Source organism: Prionailurus bengalensis, chromosome B3 (assembly GCF_016509475.1).
Source record: "Prionailurus bengalensis isolate Pbe53 chromosome B3, Fcat_Pben_1.1_paternal_pri, whole genome shotgun sequence".
Classification (NCBI taxonomy): domain Eukaryota; kingdom Metazoa; phylum Chordata; class Mammalia; order Carnivora; family Felidae; genus Prionailurus; species Prionailurus bengalensis.
The window spans coordinates 47,091,846-47,112,641 of NC_057355.1; the positions used below are offsets into that span (position 1 = coordinate 47,091,846).

The 20,796-nt window shown below is 41.3% G+C and overlaps 1 protein-coding gene and 1 long non-coding RNA gene across 2 annotated transcripts in view; one reads left to right on the plus strand and one right to left on the minus strand.

The window, feature by feature from the left end:
* The window catches only part of LOC122468590 (myocardial zonula adherens protein), a 90,489-nt gene that overhangs the window by 5,276 nt on the left and 64,417 nt on the right, over positions 1-20,796 (minus strand). Inside the window, exons 11-12 of the mRNA XM_043555330.1 lie at positions 17,708-17,791; positions 4,329-4,429 (exon numbers count right to left, since the gene is read on the minus strand). Of these exons, the coding sequence (XP_043411265.1) occupies positions 4,329-4,429; positions 17,708-17,791 (185 nt within the window). The remainder of the gene's footprint in view (positions 1-4,328; positions 4,430-17,707; positions 17,792-20,796) is intronic.
* On the plus strand, positions 2,505-9,019 carry LOC122468593. Its single transcript, XR_006293283.1, has 2 exons — positions 2,505-2,612; positions 7,618-9,019. It is a non-coding gene; the product is annotated as an uncharacterized LOC122468593 (long non-coding RNA).

Sequence of the window (20,796 nt, forward strand, 5' to 3'; positions counted from 1 at the left end):
AATCAGCCAGCATGCTGGGAGCACCCAGCAGGGAATGAGGACTTGTGTCTGGAGAGGCTGGAAGTACCTGAGAGCTCAGCACAGGAAGGGGAAATAAAGCCAGGAGACTGGCCGCCAGCTTTGCAAGAACCACTGTAACCAAGACAGAGCCACGAGAAGCTCCCGTAGTGAGGATCGGAGGTGGTAATTAGCGATCAGATGAAAATCCCTGCCCTGATGGAGCTTATGTTCTAGTGAGGAGAGGGAGAATAATCACAAAGAAGTAAAACATAAGCAAAAATTGCTTCTTCAGGGTCCTTTATGAAGTAAATAAATAGGTTGTATTACAGTACAGATCACCTGCGTCGGTCCTCACTTGGCATGTACCTTTCATTCATTCAGCCAACAAATGTTTATTGAGCATCAAGAAAGTGCTAGACTAGGGGGTGAGCGAGCCCAGGGTCCCTGTCCACAGGAGTACATGGTGTTGGCAAAAATGGGGAAATGGTGGTGGTAGGGGGAGGAGTTCACAAAAGGGGCTTATTGGCTCTAAAAGTAAAGAAAAGGCTGATTTCCAGTTTTCCCAGCATGAAAACCAAGCAGCTCTAATTATAAGTCAAACACGGTTAGCAGCAGCACAGCACGAAAGGCTTTGCAGGTACAGGCAGAAATGAGTCCTGGGTGGCCTGCTCTACTGTGGGGCTTCGTGCCTGGTGCCTGGAACACCCTGGGACTTATGTTTTACTTCTGACGTCTCAGTTGGAAGAGACCTCATCCATCACTGGGCCTTCCAGAGCTTTTTTTTTTTTTTTATGCAATGTCTAGAGGGTTCCAAACCACTGATAGTTTAATTGGAGAGCTTAATGCATACTGGAGCATGATAGACTTGAATCCATTTCACAATCAATCCATCTCACAAAATTACTAATAACCATCAGTAAAAATTAAGTTAATGAAATTATCATAGCATACCCAAATTCACTTTTATTTGATTTGATACAGCGTCTTACATAATAACCAGAGTTTTGGTTTAGTTAACAGTAATCATAACTATTATTTATTAAGTGCTTAACTAGTTACCGTACCAAATGCTTTATATACATGGTTTCATTTCATCCTCATAGAAACCCTGTGAGATATGATGTTGTCCTCTTCACTTCCGTTTTAAGGATGAAATCTTTGAGGCTTAAGAGAGATTAAGTACCTTGCCCAAGGCTGTGCTCAGCAGCTGGCTGGGCAGGGAAGCCCCACAGCCTGAGGCTTGCCACACTGTCAGGTTCTTTCTTTCTTCTTTTCTTTTTTCTTTTTTTTAATGTTTTGTTTTTTGAGAGAGAGCAAGCAGGATAGAGGCAGAGACACAGAATCGGAACCAGGCTCCTGGCTCCAAGCTGTGAGCACGGAGCCCGACTCAAGGTTTGAACTCATGAGCCATGAGATCATGACCTGAGCCAAAGTTGGACTCTTAACCGACTGAACCACCCAGGCACCCCTGTCAGGTTCTTTTTGAGAGAACATGAAGTGAGAACAAAACTCATCTGCATAATTGAGGCTTAATTCAATACTTCTATTGATCTAAAACATTTTGGAGGAGGCTGGGCTAAGATTTTTTTTTTTTTTTTAAATAATCTCTACACCCAACATGGGGCTCAAGCTCACAACCTCAACATCAAGAGTTACGTGCTCTACCGACTGGGCCAGCCAGGCACCTTTTGGAGGAAGTTGTTTTTAAAATATTCTGGAAAACACCATGGGCTCTTGTATTAGATGCAAGTTTAAAGTCCAAGTAAGAACCAGGAATTTTGTTAAAACATATACGACACAATTCAGCAACTCTGTTTGTTATTTTTTGAATGTTTACTTATTTTGAGAGAACAAGAAAGCAGAGCCGGGGAGGGGCACAGAGAGGGAGAGAAAGAATCCCAAGCAGGTTCCTCACTGTCAGCCCAGAGCCAGATGTGGGGCTTGATCTCAGGAACCCGTGAGATCATGCCCTGAGCCAAAACCAAGAGTTGGACATTTAACTGACTGAGCCATCCAGGAGCCCTCTATTTATTCTTTTTTAAATCACACATGTACCACACCAGGACTTTGAAGACCTGGTTTTAATCCTGGCTGTGTGGTTTCCAGTAAATCACTTTTCTCTGGGCCTTGATTTTGGTATTTTTCAAACATGGGAATTAAACTAGACTTCGGGTGGGGGTTGGAGGAGCTCCTGGCTATGTTGCTTAAGTATCCGACTTTGGCTTTGGCTCAGGTCATGATCTCACGGTTCGAGTTCCAGCACCGCCTTGGGCTCTCCACTGTCAGCACAGAGCCTGCTTCGGATCCCCTGTCCCCCTCTCTCACTGGCCTTACCCCCTCCCCTCAAAAATAGACATTAAAAAAAGTAATAAACTAGACCAGGGGGTTCTAATTTGTTTTTCACCATAGAACTCTTTATTCAAACAAAATCTCACTTGGAATCCAACACACAAAACATACTAAAAGCTGAGTTTCTCAGGTTTGGTTTTGTTTTGTTTTCCAGGAGGGGGAGGGTCCCCACAGGCCAGCTCCTTGCTCACCTTCTCACCCCCTGAGGCATCCGGAGGCCTGACCCTGAGCCCCAGCACAGAGCCCAGCAGCACCAAGCACAGGTGGGAAACTGCTACTCTGAATTCTCTCTAAAGACCCCGAGCTCCTCACCACTCAGGCCCGCGTGGCACCTTTCACATAGTAGGCACTTAATAAATATCTGTGAGGAAGCGAATGAAATCTTACTCTGCCTTTCCGGAAATGCGGATACGTAGTTTTCATTTCCTCTGCTGATTGACCTACGCAGTTAAAGTGCTAAGATGGATCCTGGGGGAAACCAAATGTTCCGTTTATGGAAAAGCTGCTTTTAGATACTGAAGTGGCTTCCAAGTCCACCATGGCCATAAGTTAAGGGTCTGTCAGCACTTCCATTATGAAAACCGCTTTGTGGTTTCATAACTTAGCCATAAAAGTTTGCTGCAGGCTATCCTTCGGCATACAAATTGAAAACCTTGTTTTAAGCCAAAATGTGGGAATTGGAAAACAAACAATTTATTGGTTTCAGACATAGTTTTATACACGTCTTAGCCAAACAAGATTTATTATGTGGGCAATTAAAGTGGACTAAACCACTTGATTCTTGAAAAACAAAAAAAGGACAGAAATGATCAAACTTTATATTTCACAAGGAGGCCCTGGACATGATCATTCTTCTTGGCTTTATTTTTATCCGGTACTTTGTCCCCCACATTGATGAGACCTCGAGTCTACTTACATACCCTTCTCCCTGCTTGTGCTGGTTAAATCTGAGCAATCACCTACTCAAACCACTGACTTTACTGAATGGGAAACTGAGGCCTCAGCAAAGAGTCCAGCCTGAATGTATCCCGCCACTAGCTAGGGGACTAGACCCAGGTATTCTACATCCCAGCTTGGTGACCGGCTCACGGCCGTTTCCCACCAAATGTAACCATTCAAGGTTCCAGGATTCTACATTCTCCTGGCTTGCTAATGTCTAAGGCAACACACACAAATACACCCTCCCACAAACAGTATATGAGGTACTTGGTGATTTTGGCTACCTAAGTCGTAAGCCACATGCTTATAAACTTGTTTTATGTCCTCTTTGGGCCAAGCACAGATTTGAGCTCCTAGAGATGGTGGGTTAGTTACTAGGTCACAGACTCTCCTCTTACTAGGGAGAGACCCAGGCATGGGTGTGTGGAGCAGCTTAAGAACAAACAGGTCAGTCCTCGAGCTCAGAAGTGCAACTTAACAAACAAGGCAGTCGTTCTTGTTTGTCTGTCATGACTGAAACAGATCCGTTTACTTGAGCCAGTGCTTGACAATACAGTGTCACAGCCCTGGGGACCAGGTGCATTTGTTCAAGACTTAGAACTTCTCCTCTGTGTTACCAAAGCCCCTCGCAGGCCCCTCTGGCACTGTTGTAAGTGTCTGCCTCCATATCTGTCTCCCCAGACCGCATGTGGGGCAGGAACCAAATCTCATTCCTCTCCCTATGCCTCTGGCACAAAGAAGGTACTCAACTGATGTTTGCTGAGTGAATGGATGAATGGATAGAGAAACAAATGCGTGCACTTACGACAGGGCCAATCTTTCTCTGACGTGGCTTCTCCAGGCCTCTCTTCACTATCCCCTCAGCCCTGCACAATGCCCCTGCTCCCTCAGAAACCAGCCAGACTTCTCAGCAGCGATCATTTACTGTTGCAGAAATATTTTTGATAGAAAGAATGCAATTCTGGTAATAACAGCCCCATAAAGTATTTTCCTAAGTCAAAGAGGAATCTGAGTCAGAAAAATAGGAAATTCCTAAATACCTGGGTAGAAGATCACAGCCTACTCCAATCTCTCTGGTTTCCACCTCAGGCTTGGGCTGGGTTTCTGTTAAATAGTCCAACCTGCTTTGTAGTTCATTATTCTAGAGAGGAGGAAAAAAGTACTTTTAGTAAAACAAATCTGTCCCCCACAAACACGCCATGTATTACCCGATTTTCCCCTGTGACATGGACATGTCATAATGTATTTTTCGAGCACCTCTTCCACAGTAGGAATTAAAGAAACACATCCTTACGGATAGTTTTCTGTGCATGTACATACATATGGATCCAATTCTGCATAAATGGAAACAAACGAAATACCCTATTCTGTGCTAAATTTGGGGTCTTTTTCACTCAGCAATTTGTTGTGACTATCTTGCCATGTTTATTAGTTTTCTTTTTATGTCAGCAAGATATTTTAATGGGTTCAGAGCATTCCATTGTATGGATGTACATTATTTATTTAACTAGTCTCTTATTGATGGCACTTAGATATTTACCACTTTCCTTGCAATTATAAATAAGGTACAGCTCATGTTTTAATACTCCCTTATTAAACTATAAAATGAGTAAGTCTATTAATTTAATTTAGTGGGAAATACCTCCATAACTTAATAATTAGTATTTCTTAGGTTTGGAAAATTCAGAATCTCAAACATATAAAGTAGAACAAGCTCCTTGGGATTAAAATTAGCATTCTAAATAGTTTTTCTTCAGGCCAGAGCCAGACATTACCTAGGTTGATGACTAGATGCTCAGGAATTGGAAATTTGCCCCATGGGGGAAATGAAGGACAAAGGAGCAGGAGGGTTGAGGATATTGGAATGAGAGTAGAAGGGACGGTGCCTGACACCTAAAGTGCAAACATGCAAATTCCAGAACGGGGTTAACACGATTATCTCTGTGCATTGAGAGCTTTCAGTTTTTTTAAGTTCTTCTGTATATTTCTCCATAATGCTAAATTTTCCTCTTTTTTTTGTACATTACTAGTTTAATTCTTTTTCATTATTTTTTTTCATCATGAGAAGCATAGTTTTTCATCCCCATCACCTTATGCAACCATCCTCCCAGCCACCTCCTCTCTAGTAACCATCAGTTCTCTATAGTTGTTTGTTTTTTGGTTTCTCTCTTTTCCTTTGTTCATTTGTGTTGTTTCTTAAAATCCAAATATGAGTGAAATCCTATGGTATTTGTCTCTCTGACGTATTTCACTTAGCATTAGACTCTCTAGGCCCATCCATGTCGTTGCAAATGGCAAGATGTCACTCTTTTTATGGCTGAATACTATTCCATTGTGTGTGCATGTGAGTGTGTGTATAATATGCACACACATTTATATAAAATACTTATATGTATATACACACATTTATATATAACACACACATATATATAAGTATACACAGACCACATCTTTATCCATTTATCAATGGACACTTGGGCTGCTTCCATAAGTTGGCTGTTGTAGATAATGCTGCAGTAAACATAGGGGTGCATGTATCCCTTTGAATTAGTATTTTTGTATTCTTTGGGAAAATACCTAATAATGCAATTGCTGGATGGTAGGGTAGTCCTATTTTTTAATTTTTTGAGGACCCTCCACACCATTTTCCACAGTGGCTGCATGAGTTTGCATTCCCCTTTCTCTACATCCTTGCCAACAACTGTTAGACTAAATTTTCACTAGGCAATACCGTATCTACTTATCTATATCCTCAGAACATGGCATGTCAGAAATACAAAATAAATATTTATGGAATATATAAATGTATAAATACTTTTACAAGTAGCATGTTATTTGCATAATTAGAAAAAAAATTTTTTCTTTTTTTGTTTTAAATTGGACCTGAAGCTAAAGCACTACTGTAAGACAGTAGACTAACACATGAAAGTTGAAAAGTCCTTTGAAAAAGAAGCTCATTTGTTTCAAAAGAAAGTGGGGTACAGCTCAGGAGCTTCTGCTCCACATGGCTGATTCCGAGGAGCAAAGCAGCCGCTCTGGTACAAACCCATGCTCTGCTAGTCTATGGATCCTTGCACAAAAGTGGGAAATGGTGTACAGGGGGAGAATGCATTCCAGATTCGCTAGCAGCTGACAAGCGACGACAGCTGGATGGGCTCCAAACCTATCACTTAATGCTCAGGATAGAAAAATGTTGCTGCTGGCTTACTGCCTGAGGTACAACATCTACACACACACACACACACACACGGCTTCCCCAGCAATATTTGGACTCTCCCATTCATTAGCAAAGACCAAGGCAGAAGAGGCTTGCCCATTAACAAGCTCCAGAAATCCCACTGCCTTGTCTCTTTTCTCAGAATAGAGTAATAATGATGATTTCACATAATTCTGAGTTGACTACCCATAGTTAGGAGGCATAAAAGACAAGGTTAGTACCCTTATTGGTACGTTGAATACAGTGCATAGCAGACTGGTAGACACAAATCCTTTGTTCTATTTCAGAAGGACTCTGTGTGCACATCAGATACCTGCTGAAGGCTGATATGAAAACCCTGTACTCCTAAAATTTAATGCCAAATGTATATATATGAGTTATCTACTATGTATCATGTCGTGTGTAAAGTTAGGGGAGCTAGTTAGCAGTTAAAGAAATAGGGCATGAGTTGCAACCCTTGATTTCAGTCTTAGGAGGATACAGACTACCAAAGAGAAAATAAAAGAACAAAATCATTAGTCCAATGCCAGAGGGATCCACAGACTATAAGGGGGGACTTGGAGAATACGTTGAGTGCAAGATGTGGAAAAGGATTGAACTGTCCATGAAGATTTCCTGGAGTTATACAAGGGAAAGAGAGTAAGAGATACAAAGGGATGAGTGGTCCAGAATTGGGGAACATACCAGGTTAAGAACAAGCACCTTAGTAAAGTATGCAGGTAACAAGAGTTGCTTGTGAAGGGCTACATGCACCTTTACAAGGACTTTATACCCAATTCTATAAGCCCAGAGTCAGCCCTAGATTTTATTTCAACCACTGGCCCTCCAAGTGAAAGTTGTACTGGAAGGAAATAAAACTGTAGGTAGGAAGATTAGTCAAGGAGGCCACTGTAATTTCCTAGTTGAGAGAATGAGAGCTGCATTTGTAACACTGAGCAGCGAGCACTCAACCCATGGTTGGTCCTGCAAAAATCAGCTATCAATCAACTCTGGACAGAAGACAAAAAAGCATCTATTAAGGTCTTTGGAGACCAAAGACAGGCGGGCTATAGAGGGGAGTGATAGGCTTAGAACGGGTTCTCTGTGACTCATTTGTTTGTTTTTGTTTGCAGCTTTGCCCAGGAGCAGTACGGTCATGGAGACCACACAGACACTTTAAAAATTCAACAGAAAGATCATCTTTCTGGTAGAAACAAACAAACAAAAAAACAGAAGGAATCCAGCGTAACCAGGACTGCCAAGAGTAAAGGGGAAACCAAAAGGAGAGTCCATGAAGGCAGAAACTCTAAATTCTGTGTATCGACTCAGCTCTGGTCTCCGGCAAACCCCTGAACCATGCATGTATGGGGCAAACTCAAAGAGGTTTACAGCCAAGGCTTAAAGAACTGAACTGAGATATGAGCCATCACAGCATGGCAGGGTAGAGTTGGGTCTAACCAAATTCATTACCTAAAACAAAAACCTTAGTGCTGCTCAGAACAATAATAAAACAGAATCCAAAGTCTCCACAACAAAACCTTTACAAAGTCCAGGTTATAATCCAAAATTACTCGGCATGCGAAGTCAGGAAAATGTGACCATTCCCAGGAAAAAGGAGAACCAATAGATGCCAGTCCAGAGATGACTTATGTGTTGAAATTTTCAGACAAGGATTTTAAAACAGCTATTGTAACTATTGAGCACAATGAGGTCGAAGAAAATATGCTTCTAATTGATGTAATAAAAAATCAAAGAAATAGAAAATCACTAGACTGAAGAAAAGAATGGAGATGATGGAGTCAGTGAACTTGAAGACACATTAACAAATCATTCAATAAGAATAAGATAAAGATTGAAGATAATAAATGGAGCTTCCTGGAACTATGGTACAATTTCTAATGCCTAACTGCAATCACAGAAGGAAGGATAAAGAAACTAGAGCAGGAAAAATACTCAAAGAAGTAATGGCTCAAAATTTCCAAAATTTGGTGAAAGACATAAATTTACAAATTCAAGAATCTCAGCAAATCCCAAACAATAAATTCAGAGAGAAATACACATTGGTATATCCTAGTCAAACTAGTGAAAACCACCAATAAGGAAAAAATCTTGAAAGCAGTCCTGTTACATATAGGGAAACAATAATTTGAATTACCATGGATATCTCATCAAAAACGATGGAAGCCAGAAGACAGCGCTAAAAGAAACTGTCATCCCGGAACACTCTATAATTCAATAATGAAAGTCAAATAAAGAGCTTACTGTCAGAAAAAGGAAAACTAAGTGAATTTGTCCCTATATGAGCTGCATTACACAAAATGCTAAATAAAAGGTCTCCAGGCTGAAGGGAAATGACACCAGAGAGAGACAGATTTTCAGGAATGAAGAACATCAGAAATAGATACTATATGAGTAAATATAAAAGACGATTTTCTCTTAATTTCTCTAAAATACCATTAGATTATACATTATATATGTTACTTGTACATATTGTATATATTATAGACTATTAAAGCAAAAATTGCAATGAGTGTATGTGGGTTTGAAATGTGTGCAGATGGAATACCTATAATAATAACAGAAGGGGGAGGGGGAAATGGACCTATATCATCGCAAGATTTCTACATTCCACATGAAGTAGTACAGTATTACCTCTGAGTGGATTGTGAACAGTTAATGATGTATATTGTGATACCCAGAGCAACCACTAATATACTGGAGAAAAGAGATAGAGCAAAATGCCAACTGATACAGTAAAATGAAATTCTAAATATTGAAATCACCAAAGGGGGAACAAAACAAATAAGCAAAAAATAAAAATAATAAACTAGGGGCGCCTGGGTGGTGCAGTCGGTTAAGCGTCCGACTTCAGCCAGGTCACGATCTCGCGGTCCATGAGTTCGAGCCCCGCGTCAGGCTCTGGGCTGATGGCTCAGAGCCTGGAGCCTGTTTCCCATTCTGTGTCTCCCTCTCTCTCTGCCCCTCCCCCATTCATGCTCTGTCTCTCTCTGTCCCAAAAATAAATAAACGTTGAAAAAAAAATTTAAATAAAAATAAACTAGAGGGAATAAACAAAAACAATAAAATGATAGACCTAAATCCAATCATATTATCAAATGCCAATGAACTATATAGTCCAGTAAAAGACAGAGACTATCACAATATATACAAAAGCAATATTTATGTGCTGTCTACAAGAGATCTGCACTAAAGACAAAGACATGGATCAGTTAAAACTAAATGGATGGAGAAAGACACACAAAGCCAACAGTAAACTTAAGAGGTCAGGAATAGCTATATTAATACCGGGGAAAATAGGCTACAAGACACACAGTATGAACAAAGCAGTGGCAAACATTTTATAATAATGAAAAGGTCAATTCATCACCAAGACAAGCAATAGAAAAATGTGTGTCTAATGAGAGAGCTTCAAAATATATGAAGTAAAAAAAATAACAAAATTAAAGAGCTGGTCTAAAGCCATAGTGATGGATTTTAACACCCTTCTGTCAGCAACTGATACAACAATTACACAAAAATCAGAACATAAACAATAGTATCAAAAACCTAAATCTAATTGATATTTATAGAACACAAAAATAGAATACCTATTTTTTTTACACAAACCAAGAGAAATCATATGCTGAGCCATAAAACAAGACTCAATAAATTTAAAATAGGTAAGACCATACAAAGTATGTTTGCTGACTATAACACAAATTAGAAATAAAAAACAATACAATATCTAAGAAACCCTGAAATATTTGGAGGTTAAACCACACACTTCCAAGTAACCTACAGGTCAAAGAAGAATCCCAAAGGAAATAAGGAAATATTTCAAACTGGATGATAATGAAAATACAACAGCAACGTTGAGGGGTGCTACTGAAGAGAGCATGCAGGGACATTGATAGTTGCTGGTATTAAAAAAGAAGAAAGTTTGGGGGTGCCTGGGTGGCTCAGTCAGTTAAGCATCTGACCTTGGCTCAGGTCATTGGATCTCACGGTTCATGAGTTCCAACCCTGAATCAGGCTCTGCACTGATAGCACAGAGCCTGCTTGGGATTCTCTTTCCTTCTCTCTGCTCCTCCCCTGCTCATGTTCTCTCCCTCAAAATAAATTAAAAAAAAAACTTTAAAAAACAAGAAAGCTCTAAAATCAGTGACCTAATGTCCACCAAAGGAGCTAGAGAAAGAGCAAAGTAACACCAAAATAATTAGAAGGAAGGGAATAATGAATATCAGAGCAAAACTCAATATGATGGAAAATAGACAACAGAGAATATCAACAAAGCCAAAAGCTGTTCTAATTTTTGAAAACGTCAAGAAAATTGAGAACCCCCTAGGCTAGACTGATCAAAGAAGAGAGAGAGTAGGGGAGGGTGGCATACAAATTATCAATAACAGGAATGAAAGGGATGCTCAAAGGAAGTAACTGGGTATCCACGTGGGGAAAATACGTATATATACTATTCCTTCACACCAAACACAAAAATTCAAGTGGATTACAGGTATAAATTAAAAAGCAAAAACTATAAAATGTTTAGGGAAAATCCCAGGAGAAAATCTCTGTCAGCTTGTAGTAGGCAAAGATTTCTGAGGACACCAAAAGCACACAGTTTTCTTTTTAAACCTGCGTCTACCATACATTCCATCACTATTCCACTATTAGGACTTTACCCAAGAGGAGTGAAGACGTATATCCACATCATGACTTGTACAGTAATACTCATCACAGCTTCATTCACAAGAGCCCCCAACTGGAAACTCCAATGTGCATCAGCAAATGAGCAGATAAATACAAGGGAATGCCACTTTGCAGTAAAAACGGGTGCATGCAACATGGGTACAGCGAAAATCATCATGCCGAGAGAGAGATGCTGGACACAGAAGAGTCTGTACTGCATGATTTCTCTTACAGAAAATGCAGACAAGTCCACAGTGACACAAAGTGATAAAGTGACCCTCCCACACACACACAAAAAACCATCACTGGCTGCCTACAGGGGGTAGGGGGTAATGAATGGAGAGAGGGAACCACAAAGGGACCCAGGGACTCTCTGGGAAGTGATGGAAATGTTTTGTATCTAGATTGTAGTGGGGGTTCCACAGGTACATACAGCTGTCAAAAGTCACTGAATTATACCTGTTAATTTTTGTTAGGTATTACATCACATTATAGTGGTTTCAGGTATACAACGATTCACTATTTTTTTTAATGTTTATTTTTGAGAGAAGGAGAGAAACAGGGAGCAAGTGGTGCAAGGGCAGAGGAGAGGGAGACTCAGAATCCAAAGCAGGCTCCAGGCTCTGAGCTGTCAGCACAGAACCCAATGCAGGGCTCGAACCCACAAACTGAGAGCTCATGATCTAACCAACTGAGCTACCCAGGCACCCCATGATTCACTATTGAATATATTGTGAAGTGACCACAAGTAGCCTAGTTCCTATCTGTCACCATACACTTTACATAGATGCGGTTTGTTCACGTAAGTGAACACACAAGAAAAAAAAAAAAAGAGAAGGTGGGAGCCTCAACAGGGTCAGTAGGAGGAAGTTAGAGAAGGAGGGACATATTAAGAAATACTTAAAACAGAAAACTGCCAGGACTCATACAGGCAAACCAAGCCTCTGCTCTCAGTCCCACAGACTCTAACTCAAGTGAATGCTTCTCAGGCTGGACCTCCAGGTCCCAGGGTTGTCCTTTCAAATACCACCCCCTTGTGTTCAGATGGGAAATGCAGCTCAGAGGCGCAGTGCCTTCCAGGAAGGAAGGACCTGGTGCAGCACCTTGTGGCATTTTTTGGCAATTAGGTCACAAGCGTATGGCAGCCACCTCCTCCCCTGACTCCCTCGGGCCCAGGGGAGGGAACGGCTGGAGGTGTAGCACACGCACTAAACAGGAACGCGTGTCCAATAAAATGCGGACGCGGAGCCCCGGTGCCTGGTGCTGCCGCCCCACTACTACACTGGAAAATTACTAATAGTCCCAGGAATGCACAACAGACACATTGAGAGGTTTATGTACCATACAACACGCATTAAATGCAGGGTGGACAAAACCAACTCATTTGACTCCTTTCCTCTTACCTTTGAATTTAACTGTAGGTTCAGGATTTGCAGCAGAGAAGAATGGAATGGAATCTGTTCAGTTTCAGAAAGCTTATCGACCTTATGGAGGCATATGCTTATAATTTTATTTTAATAACATTTTCTATATCGGAAATCGGGGTGGGATAGTCCTTCAAGAGGCAGGCACATAAAAAAAAATTGCTTGGAAAAAAAGGGAAAACGAATGGACATATTTTTGTACCGGGGAGATTTTGAATTGGTTAATGGAACAAACTTTTAGGGATATGGTGGGGGGTGGGGGTTCAAAATCTAATGAGTGTAAGCATTAGTAAGTACGAATGATGAATTCAGAGACCAAAATGATCCACATTCTCTATTTAAAAAAAAAAAAAAAGGTGTGGCCCCTGGGTGACTCAGTTGGTTAAGCATGCAAGTTCTGCTCAGGTCATGATGTCATGAATTTGTGGGTTTGAGCCCCATGTGGGTCTCTGTGCTGATAGAGCAGAGCCTGCTAGGGATTCTCTCTCTCCCTCTCACTCCTCTCTCTCCCCCTCCCCCATTCACACTTTCTCAAAATTTTTAAAAAAGAAAAAAAATATTTAAAAAGAAGGCAGGGAGGAGGAGGAGAAGGAAATACATAAAATGAAAGGAGACCCTGGGACCCATACAGCTGGAGAAATAGTAAACACATATGGCATTTACTATGAGCCATGTACTTTTCTAATCACTTAGTATTAATTTAATCCTCATAACAACTCTATGGAGAAGATACCAAGGTAAAGAGAAGACTCTGTTTTACAGATGAGCAAACTAAGGCCCAGAACAGTTAAGTAACTCACCCAAGATTACATGACTAGGTAAGTGGCAGAGTGGAGATTTGAACTCAGGCAGCTTAGCTTCAGAGTCTGAGTTTAGGCCCTTAATAAAAGGTAGCCACTGTATTAATAAGATGGAATACAAGAGGTTATCAGATTTGTCTGTCAAAACTTTTCAAAGGTCTCTGAAACACCACCTTTGGCATCATCGTGGTTTAAAGCAGAGGGATGGAAAGCGTGATATAAAAATTACTGGTGTTAGAACAGGTGAACATCATAGAAATTCTTAGTGGCCAACAGAACCCTGCATTGTAAAGCAATATAATTGGACAAATTTGGAAATGTTGGTGGGACTTCATCATCTTAAAAAGACACATTTCCCCCCAGTTCTGTCATTAGTAAAACTGACCTAACACTAGGCACAGAGCTTTAGCCATGACCAGTTCTCATGCCCGAGTAGTTTTCGGTATAGTTCTCCACTAAAATGAACCAGGACTCCTCGGAGACAAACCAATGCCATGTTGTGAAACAGGACAAAAACGAGGACAGCAATAATGAACCCAAAAGCATCAAGAACCCTGCTACATGGGCAAAGAAGTTAATGTAAGAGAACTCGCCCTAGCTGAGTTGTGACAATTTGGGCATCACAAAAGGCCAAGGAGAAGGAAATTATTATTATGGAAACATATGGAGTCTTAGAAATGCCTTGTGTTCACAACACTTTCAAAGGAAAAATTAATATCAAGTGTACACAAAGATTGTTTTTATAAAAAAGGTGACTAAGATAAGCTATGTTATAAGCTATGATTTTAAAACTAGAAAGCATTAACATAAAAGGCAATGTAGTTTCTTTTATAGAGTATTAAATGTTTGTTTATAAAAATTCTGTATCAGGTCAAATAGTAACAAAAGAAACTGGGGGTGCTTGGCTGACTCGGTTAAGCGTCCGACTTCATCTCAGGTCATGACCTCGAGGTTTGGGGGTTCAAGCCCCGCATCGGGCTCTGTGCTGACAGCTCAGAGCCTGGTACCTGCTTCAGATTCTGTGTCTCCCTCTCTCTCTCTGCCCCTCGCCTGCTCATGCTCTGTCTCTCTCAAAAATAAACATTTAAAAAAAAATTTTTAATAACAAAAGCTGTTAAGTTGGGTCATCCCAGGACCTTAGGGCCCACGGAAGGACTGCTTGGCATTGGTAATCATACAACAACCAGGTGGAAAGAGGGGCAGAGATCAGTGCCATTAGTGGTCACACACAATTAGCAAGGAACCCAAAGACAACAGTGTGTTTGTAACAGGATAAACTAGTCAAACAACCTAAAGAGGAAACCAAGTTCTCAATTCAAATCTCTCATCTTCTAGGAGGTGAAACCTCTACCTGGCCCAACAAAGTATGGTAAAATACCAATAAGGAACACGTAAATTTTTAATAGTTCTAAAAACTAGGTCCATACATCATGATGATAAGGGGTCCTGACTCTGAATCACCTTGAAGTCACCTCACCCTGTGTGCTCACCCCAGAATCTGTACCCTTTAACCTTAGAGCTACTCAGAAAAGCTATTCTGTCTCCTTCCGATCTGAAAGAGCCCTGCACCTGTCTGGAAAGTGTTACAATGTTAACTCTAAGAAAACACTGAAATAACTAAAACAATACAATAAAACAAACAATGAAGAAATAAATTAAGTCCAAGATATTTATATATTTTAGAAAAAGTTCAAGTATAAATGTATTATTAAATCTTATCATTGTGTAACTTAGTGTGTGTGTGTGTGTGTTACCTGCTGTTTAAGTGGATGTAGGAAGTAATCAAGAGGAATTAGCCATACTACATTTGTAGTGGATTTTAAATAGTTTATGGGAATTGAGTCAAACAAATTTACCATCAGTTTAAATTCTCAAGGAAAACGGGCTCTCAAAGTCTTGCTTATTGGATATACACAGCAGACACTGCTGGTCCCGCTCATATCCATTTCCTGACAGGCACTTGTGACTTTTCCTGGGGGCTTCCTCTAACCACCAGAGTCTAGGTGGCTGTGCCGAGACAGACCACAATTGCTCCCCCTGCTCCCCTAGGAGCAGGCCTCAACCAGTGGCGGATGGGAGTTAGTGGCGAAATGCCCAGGTTTCTGACCTTTTGGCAAGGATAACTCAGAGCCTGTGCACAGCACCTCCTAGAGACCCCCAAGGAAAGTGAGCTGCAGGTGCCCACGGTGGCAATGTCCTCAGCAAGGCACCCATTATCGGCTTTCGGCCTTTCCCTGACTCAACTTCACCCTCCTCTACTGGGGCTTCCTGGGATCACCTACCAAATAAACTATGTGGACTAATATCTACATCTCAGAGTCTGGACAAGAAAGGAGTTTAAGACATGAAGCATCAGGGGCACCTGGGAGGCTCAGTCGGTTAAGCCTCCGACTTCAGCTCAGGTCATGATCTCACAGTTCGTGAGTTCGAGCCCCATATCGGGCTCTGTGCTGATGGCTCAGAGCCTGGAGCCTGCTCCCAATTCTGTGACCCCCACTCTCTCTCTGCCCCTCCCCTGCTCACACTCTGTCTCTGTCCCTGCCTCTCTCAAAAATAAATGAACATTAAAAAAAAATTAAAGAAAGAAAAAAGAAATGAAGCATTAAAGCATACACGTGCGTTAGGCTGTTCTCTCTGCATAACATCCCCTCGTATATTTCGTCATCTACTAGTAGAGCTGGCTTGAGTGGCACAGTCGGGGGGAGGGGAGGGTTGGTGGGCACTACTTGGGTGACCTGCTGTGCCTCCTGTCAGCTTCTCCTTCCGCTCTGCTGGAGCCTCCCTCTCTCTGGACCCACGGGCTTGCACCAGGGCCCTCACTCTCTGATCTCACTGGGGAAGGTGTGATTCTTCCCACAGGGAATGGTGACTTCACAGGGCAATCTCAGAAATGGCGATCTGTAAGGCTGGAGCTGGACCTAGGGACTGTGGAGGGGAAGGCAGGAGAGGGACGGGGCAAAAACCCATTTACTCAGCTGTCAGGACGCTGAGACTCCTTAGGCTTGAATCTGCTACCAGGTCCCTGTGGGCCATGAGGGACTTCTGGTCCTGACTTTTATAGGGAGCTCCCGGAAACAGAATAAATGAAAACAGTTTGTCCCTCCTACAAACACAGCAGTTAAGAGCCCAGGCTTTGAATTCAGTCTTACCCATTTCTATTATCACCTTGGACAGGTTCCTTAATGCCCCTGAACCTCAGTTTCCCCATCTATAAAATGGGAGAAATATAATCTAATTCATAAGCCATCCCTCTTAATAAACATGCCAGGCATTTTCTATGCATCCTTACTGCACAGTCACACACATGTAGGTGCAATTACCATCCTCCTGTTCTAGTTATAAGAAACTCCCCCAGCGTCGCCCAGCACATCTAGGGTTCCAACTTGGGCAAGTCCTATTCTGCTCTTAACCTCTTATGTTCTACAAAGGATGTGGAAAGCAATTAACAACATCCAACGATACCAGGTGCTTAACAAATGTCGTTTCTTTCCTGTTTCCTTACTTCATCATTCTCTCCAGGGCTGTCTCCCTCTGGGGAAGAACTATGTTGAGCAGAGACAAGGAGAGATTCATGAGGCTCAGAAGGAAGAGGCTCAGTGCCAAGTTGTTAATAAAGAGCATTCAGAGCAAATAGATTTTGGCTTCTCCTTCTATTAATGCCTAAGCTCTTCAGGTTCTTCCAAATCCATAATTTCCTTTTCTGGAAGCTACACCAAATCTGCAAAGTAACTTTTTCATCAGGAAGACTAAATATCTTGAAAGTTTCAGGTGAAATTAAGTCACCTCTAAACCTGCTGACTCAATGTCACAGCAGAGCACTGGTTAGGAACCCTTCTCTCAGCCTGGCTCTGTCATTAACTAAGCTGGGTGATCTTGAGCAAAGCCACCTGCCTCCTTTTAAAACATTTGTTAATATAAAGATAATGATCCTTGTCTTGCCTTTCCTAGAGTTGCTGAGAGAACCATGTGAGGAATGTGCATGAAAAATATTTCACACAACTATGAAGCACTACATAAATGTGGGAAATTATCAGTGTTGTTCAACAGCTTATCCGACTTGCTAAGAAAATTCTTGAACAAGAAAAATGAGAGCCAAAAAGCAAGGGTGAGCACAGCAATGAGGAATGAGGAGAGCCAGGTGGTAAAGAAAAACTAGCTGTCAGAACCTCATTTTCAGTGTTGGCAGTTAACCTTCAATCAATTTTATAAGGCCAGGAAATAGCCATATTTTTAATTAAGTGTCGGTGGTAGGCTCAGCAACATAAAATATAATGGTAGGGAAGACACCAGCTTAAAGAAACACAGTTTCTTACCTCTCCTTCCAAGAAAGATATCTTTTCTAAAAGCTGCAGTATTAAGAGCTGTTTCTGCTGCACCTTTTTCTTTAATGATTCAATCTAGAAAGAAACAAATTAAAAACTGTTAATAAAAAAATGCAGAATTGTACAAACACGAGTTAATCAACTAGAAGGGACCCCTTTGGTTTTCTTTTAAACAGAAGCCACATGTTGGTTCCTTGTGTTTCATGGAACACTACGAACACGAGATGCTCCCTGGAAAAGAGGGCTCTGTGGCCATGTAAGCGTGGGACAGCACAAGATTTTGGAGTCACATCTCACTGGCTTTGTTTAACCTGTCATTTCCACACTGATTTTGCTGGGTCACCCTTACTAACGGCCCATGTATGTTCCAGAGAACATGCTTTGGGGAATGCAAACACAGCTCTACAGAAAATAATTATTCAGCTGAAATTTGTGAGGCGGCCCACATTTCAAACATTCAGCCCTGTTATTCCTGTTAGTACATTCGTATCTGTTCAACGAGGGGTCAAAAGTTTCGGCCTGGAATAAGGGTCACTGTCCCTAAAAGTACAAATGGAATTGACAGGATCAATCACCCACGTGGCCTGCGATAAGTGGGGACGGCTTCCTAAAGAGAGAGACTTGAGCTGGGCTTTCACCTTTGCTTTTACAACACAGTCTATCTTCAGCTACTCTAACTTTGCTTTTCACTCATGTCATGTTCCAGAGACAAACCATGGATGCCCTCAAAGCAGAAACCAGGGTGCGACGGGTGGCACAGTCAGTTAAGCGCCCAACTCTCTATCTCGGCTCAGGTTACGATCTCACACTTCAGTGAGTCTGAGCCCTGCATCGGCTGTGCGCTGATGGAGCAGAGCCTGCTTGGAATTCTCTCTCCTTCTCTGTGCTCCTGCCCTGCTTGAGCTCACTCTCTCTCTCTCTCTCTCTCTCTCTAAGTAAATAAATAAACTTAAAAAAAAAAAAAAAGCAGAAACCAGGGTGCTGTGTACCAGGCTATGTCATAAACAATAGTGGGAACAGTGTAAAGGTTCGAGCAATAACTAACTTGTGCTGTTGAAGAACACGCTAACTTTCCGAGAATCTCGGATACTGAATTTGTACATTTGCAAGATCTTTTTAAATAATCCTTCTCAGTGCAAAATGACACAATTCTGTTAGAAGTCAATCTAACAGGAGTATAATCGCATTGCCCTTCGGCCCAGCAATCCCATTTCCAGAAAGAGATCCCCAAAGACACCCTGGCCAAAATATAAAATGACGTGGACAAAGGATTTTTGTTTTTAAAAGACACAAAGAAAACAGAACCCCGTTAATCAATAAGTGGCTGGTTAAATAAACCATGGCTCATCATGACATGGATGGCTATGAAGATATTTAGACCAGATATGGTGCGTTGTAAGGATCATATATGGTATGTGAACTTCAGTATAAAACAGGTGAGTCCATATGAATGCATATATATTTACAAAAAAAATTCTGCAAAGATAAAACAAACCATAATTATTAAGAAAGAGCTGCCAATAGGGAGAGGCGGGAACTCAGAGCAGACAGAAGAAAGACTTTTTTGGTAATACCTTGTTGCCTACGTTTAGTTTTGAAAGCACATTTTTCAGATTCAAACAATAAAATGAAACGAAAAAGGAAAAAAGAAGCAAATCCTAGAACTTGAAAACAAATTGAAATAAAGGAACTTAACTGTATATCAAACTGGTGAAAAGAACCCAAGTGTTGTTAGAACAAGCTAATGTGACTTGTTTTTAGTAGAATGTATTCTAAACATAAACAGAACTGCAAAGAAGTCTCTTATTCACTAGGAAAACTGTTGACAATACTGGTCCTGTTGTTTTGAAACTATTTGAAATACTGTCATCCAATAATGTTTGGAATCAAGGTTTTTCGTGTAAGAGAGAGAAACAAATGTGAAACCAAAGAACAAAAAAGAAAGTTTTGTTAAATTTGAAATGAAATATCAGTATGAACTCATAGTATTTTATTTTCCTTTGTTAAATATGCATTTCCTAACTCTGCCTGCTGAGAAAACTTAGAAATAATAACAATAAGCACAGAATACATCCAGATTGTGGCACCTAAATACCATCCCTCACCAACAAAACACCAATCATCTTGGAGGAACAGCTCATTTCAAGTTGTAAAAATATGCTAGATGAACCCAAGACACCTTGTTATGCCTGAAAAAAAAATATGTTAAGGGTCTCCCTTGGGCCAAGGATGGGACAATGTGAGTGTCAAAAGAATCATGAATGTAATTGAGTAAAACACATGAAATATACATGTTTTTAAGACCCTGAGTACTTTAGGACTCCTCAAAAACAAAACCAACAGCAACAGTGACTCATTGCACATCACTGGGAGTGACAAGGGAACCAACTGCTTACTTAGAAAGCTGACAATCTGGGGTGCCAGGGTGGCTCAGGCAGTTAAGTGAGTGACTTTGGTTCAGGTCATGATCTCATGGTACATGAGTTCAAGCTCTAGGTCGGGCTCTATGCTGACAGCATGGAGCCTGCTTTGGAGTCTCTATCTCTCTCTCTTTCTGTGTCCCTCCCCTGCTTGTACTCTCTCTCCCAAAAATAAATAAATAAACATTTTAAAAAAGTTGGCAATTTAGAAGAAGAATAAGGCATTTATCCTGCCTTTCTTGTATAAACCGCATTTTGAGATTACTAAAAAGTCCTAGTTTATGAGGGGAAAAAGTTTTACTTTTCAGAAGAATTCCAGTTAATGGGAAAGTGACAGATTTTGAAAATCACCATTGTGCAATCCCTAGGAAACTCAAGCAACCATCATTAATAGATGAAAGGATCAGGGGCAAAGCTAATGAGAAACTTTACAACTGTGTCTTGGGCTGTAGCCATCTGAATCCACAATCCACCTCAGCATCATCACCCGAAGCGGGACAATCCCCACGGTGATTGCAGAAGAGATACGGAGTATGGGGCGCCTGGGTGGCGCAGTCGGTTAAGCGTCCGACTTCAGCCAGGTCACAATCTCGCGGTCCGTGAGTTCGAGCCCCGCGTCAGGCTCTGGGCTGATGGCTCAGAGCCTGGAGCCTGTTTCCG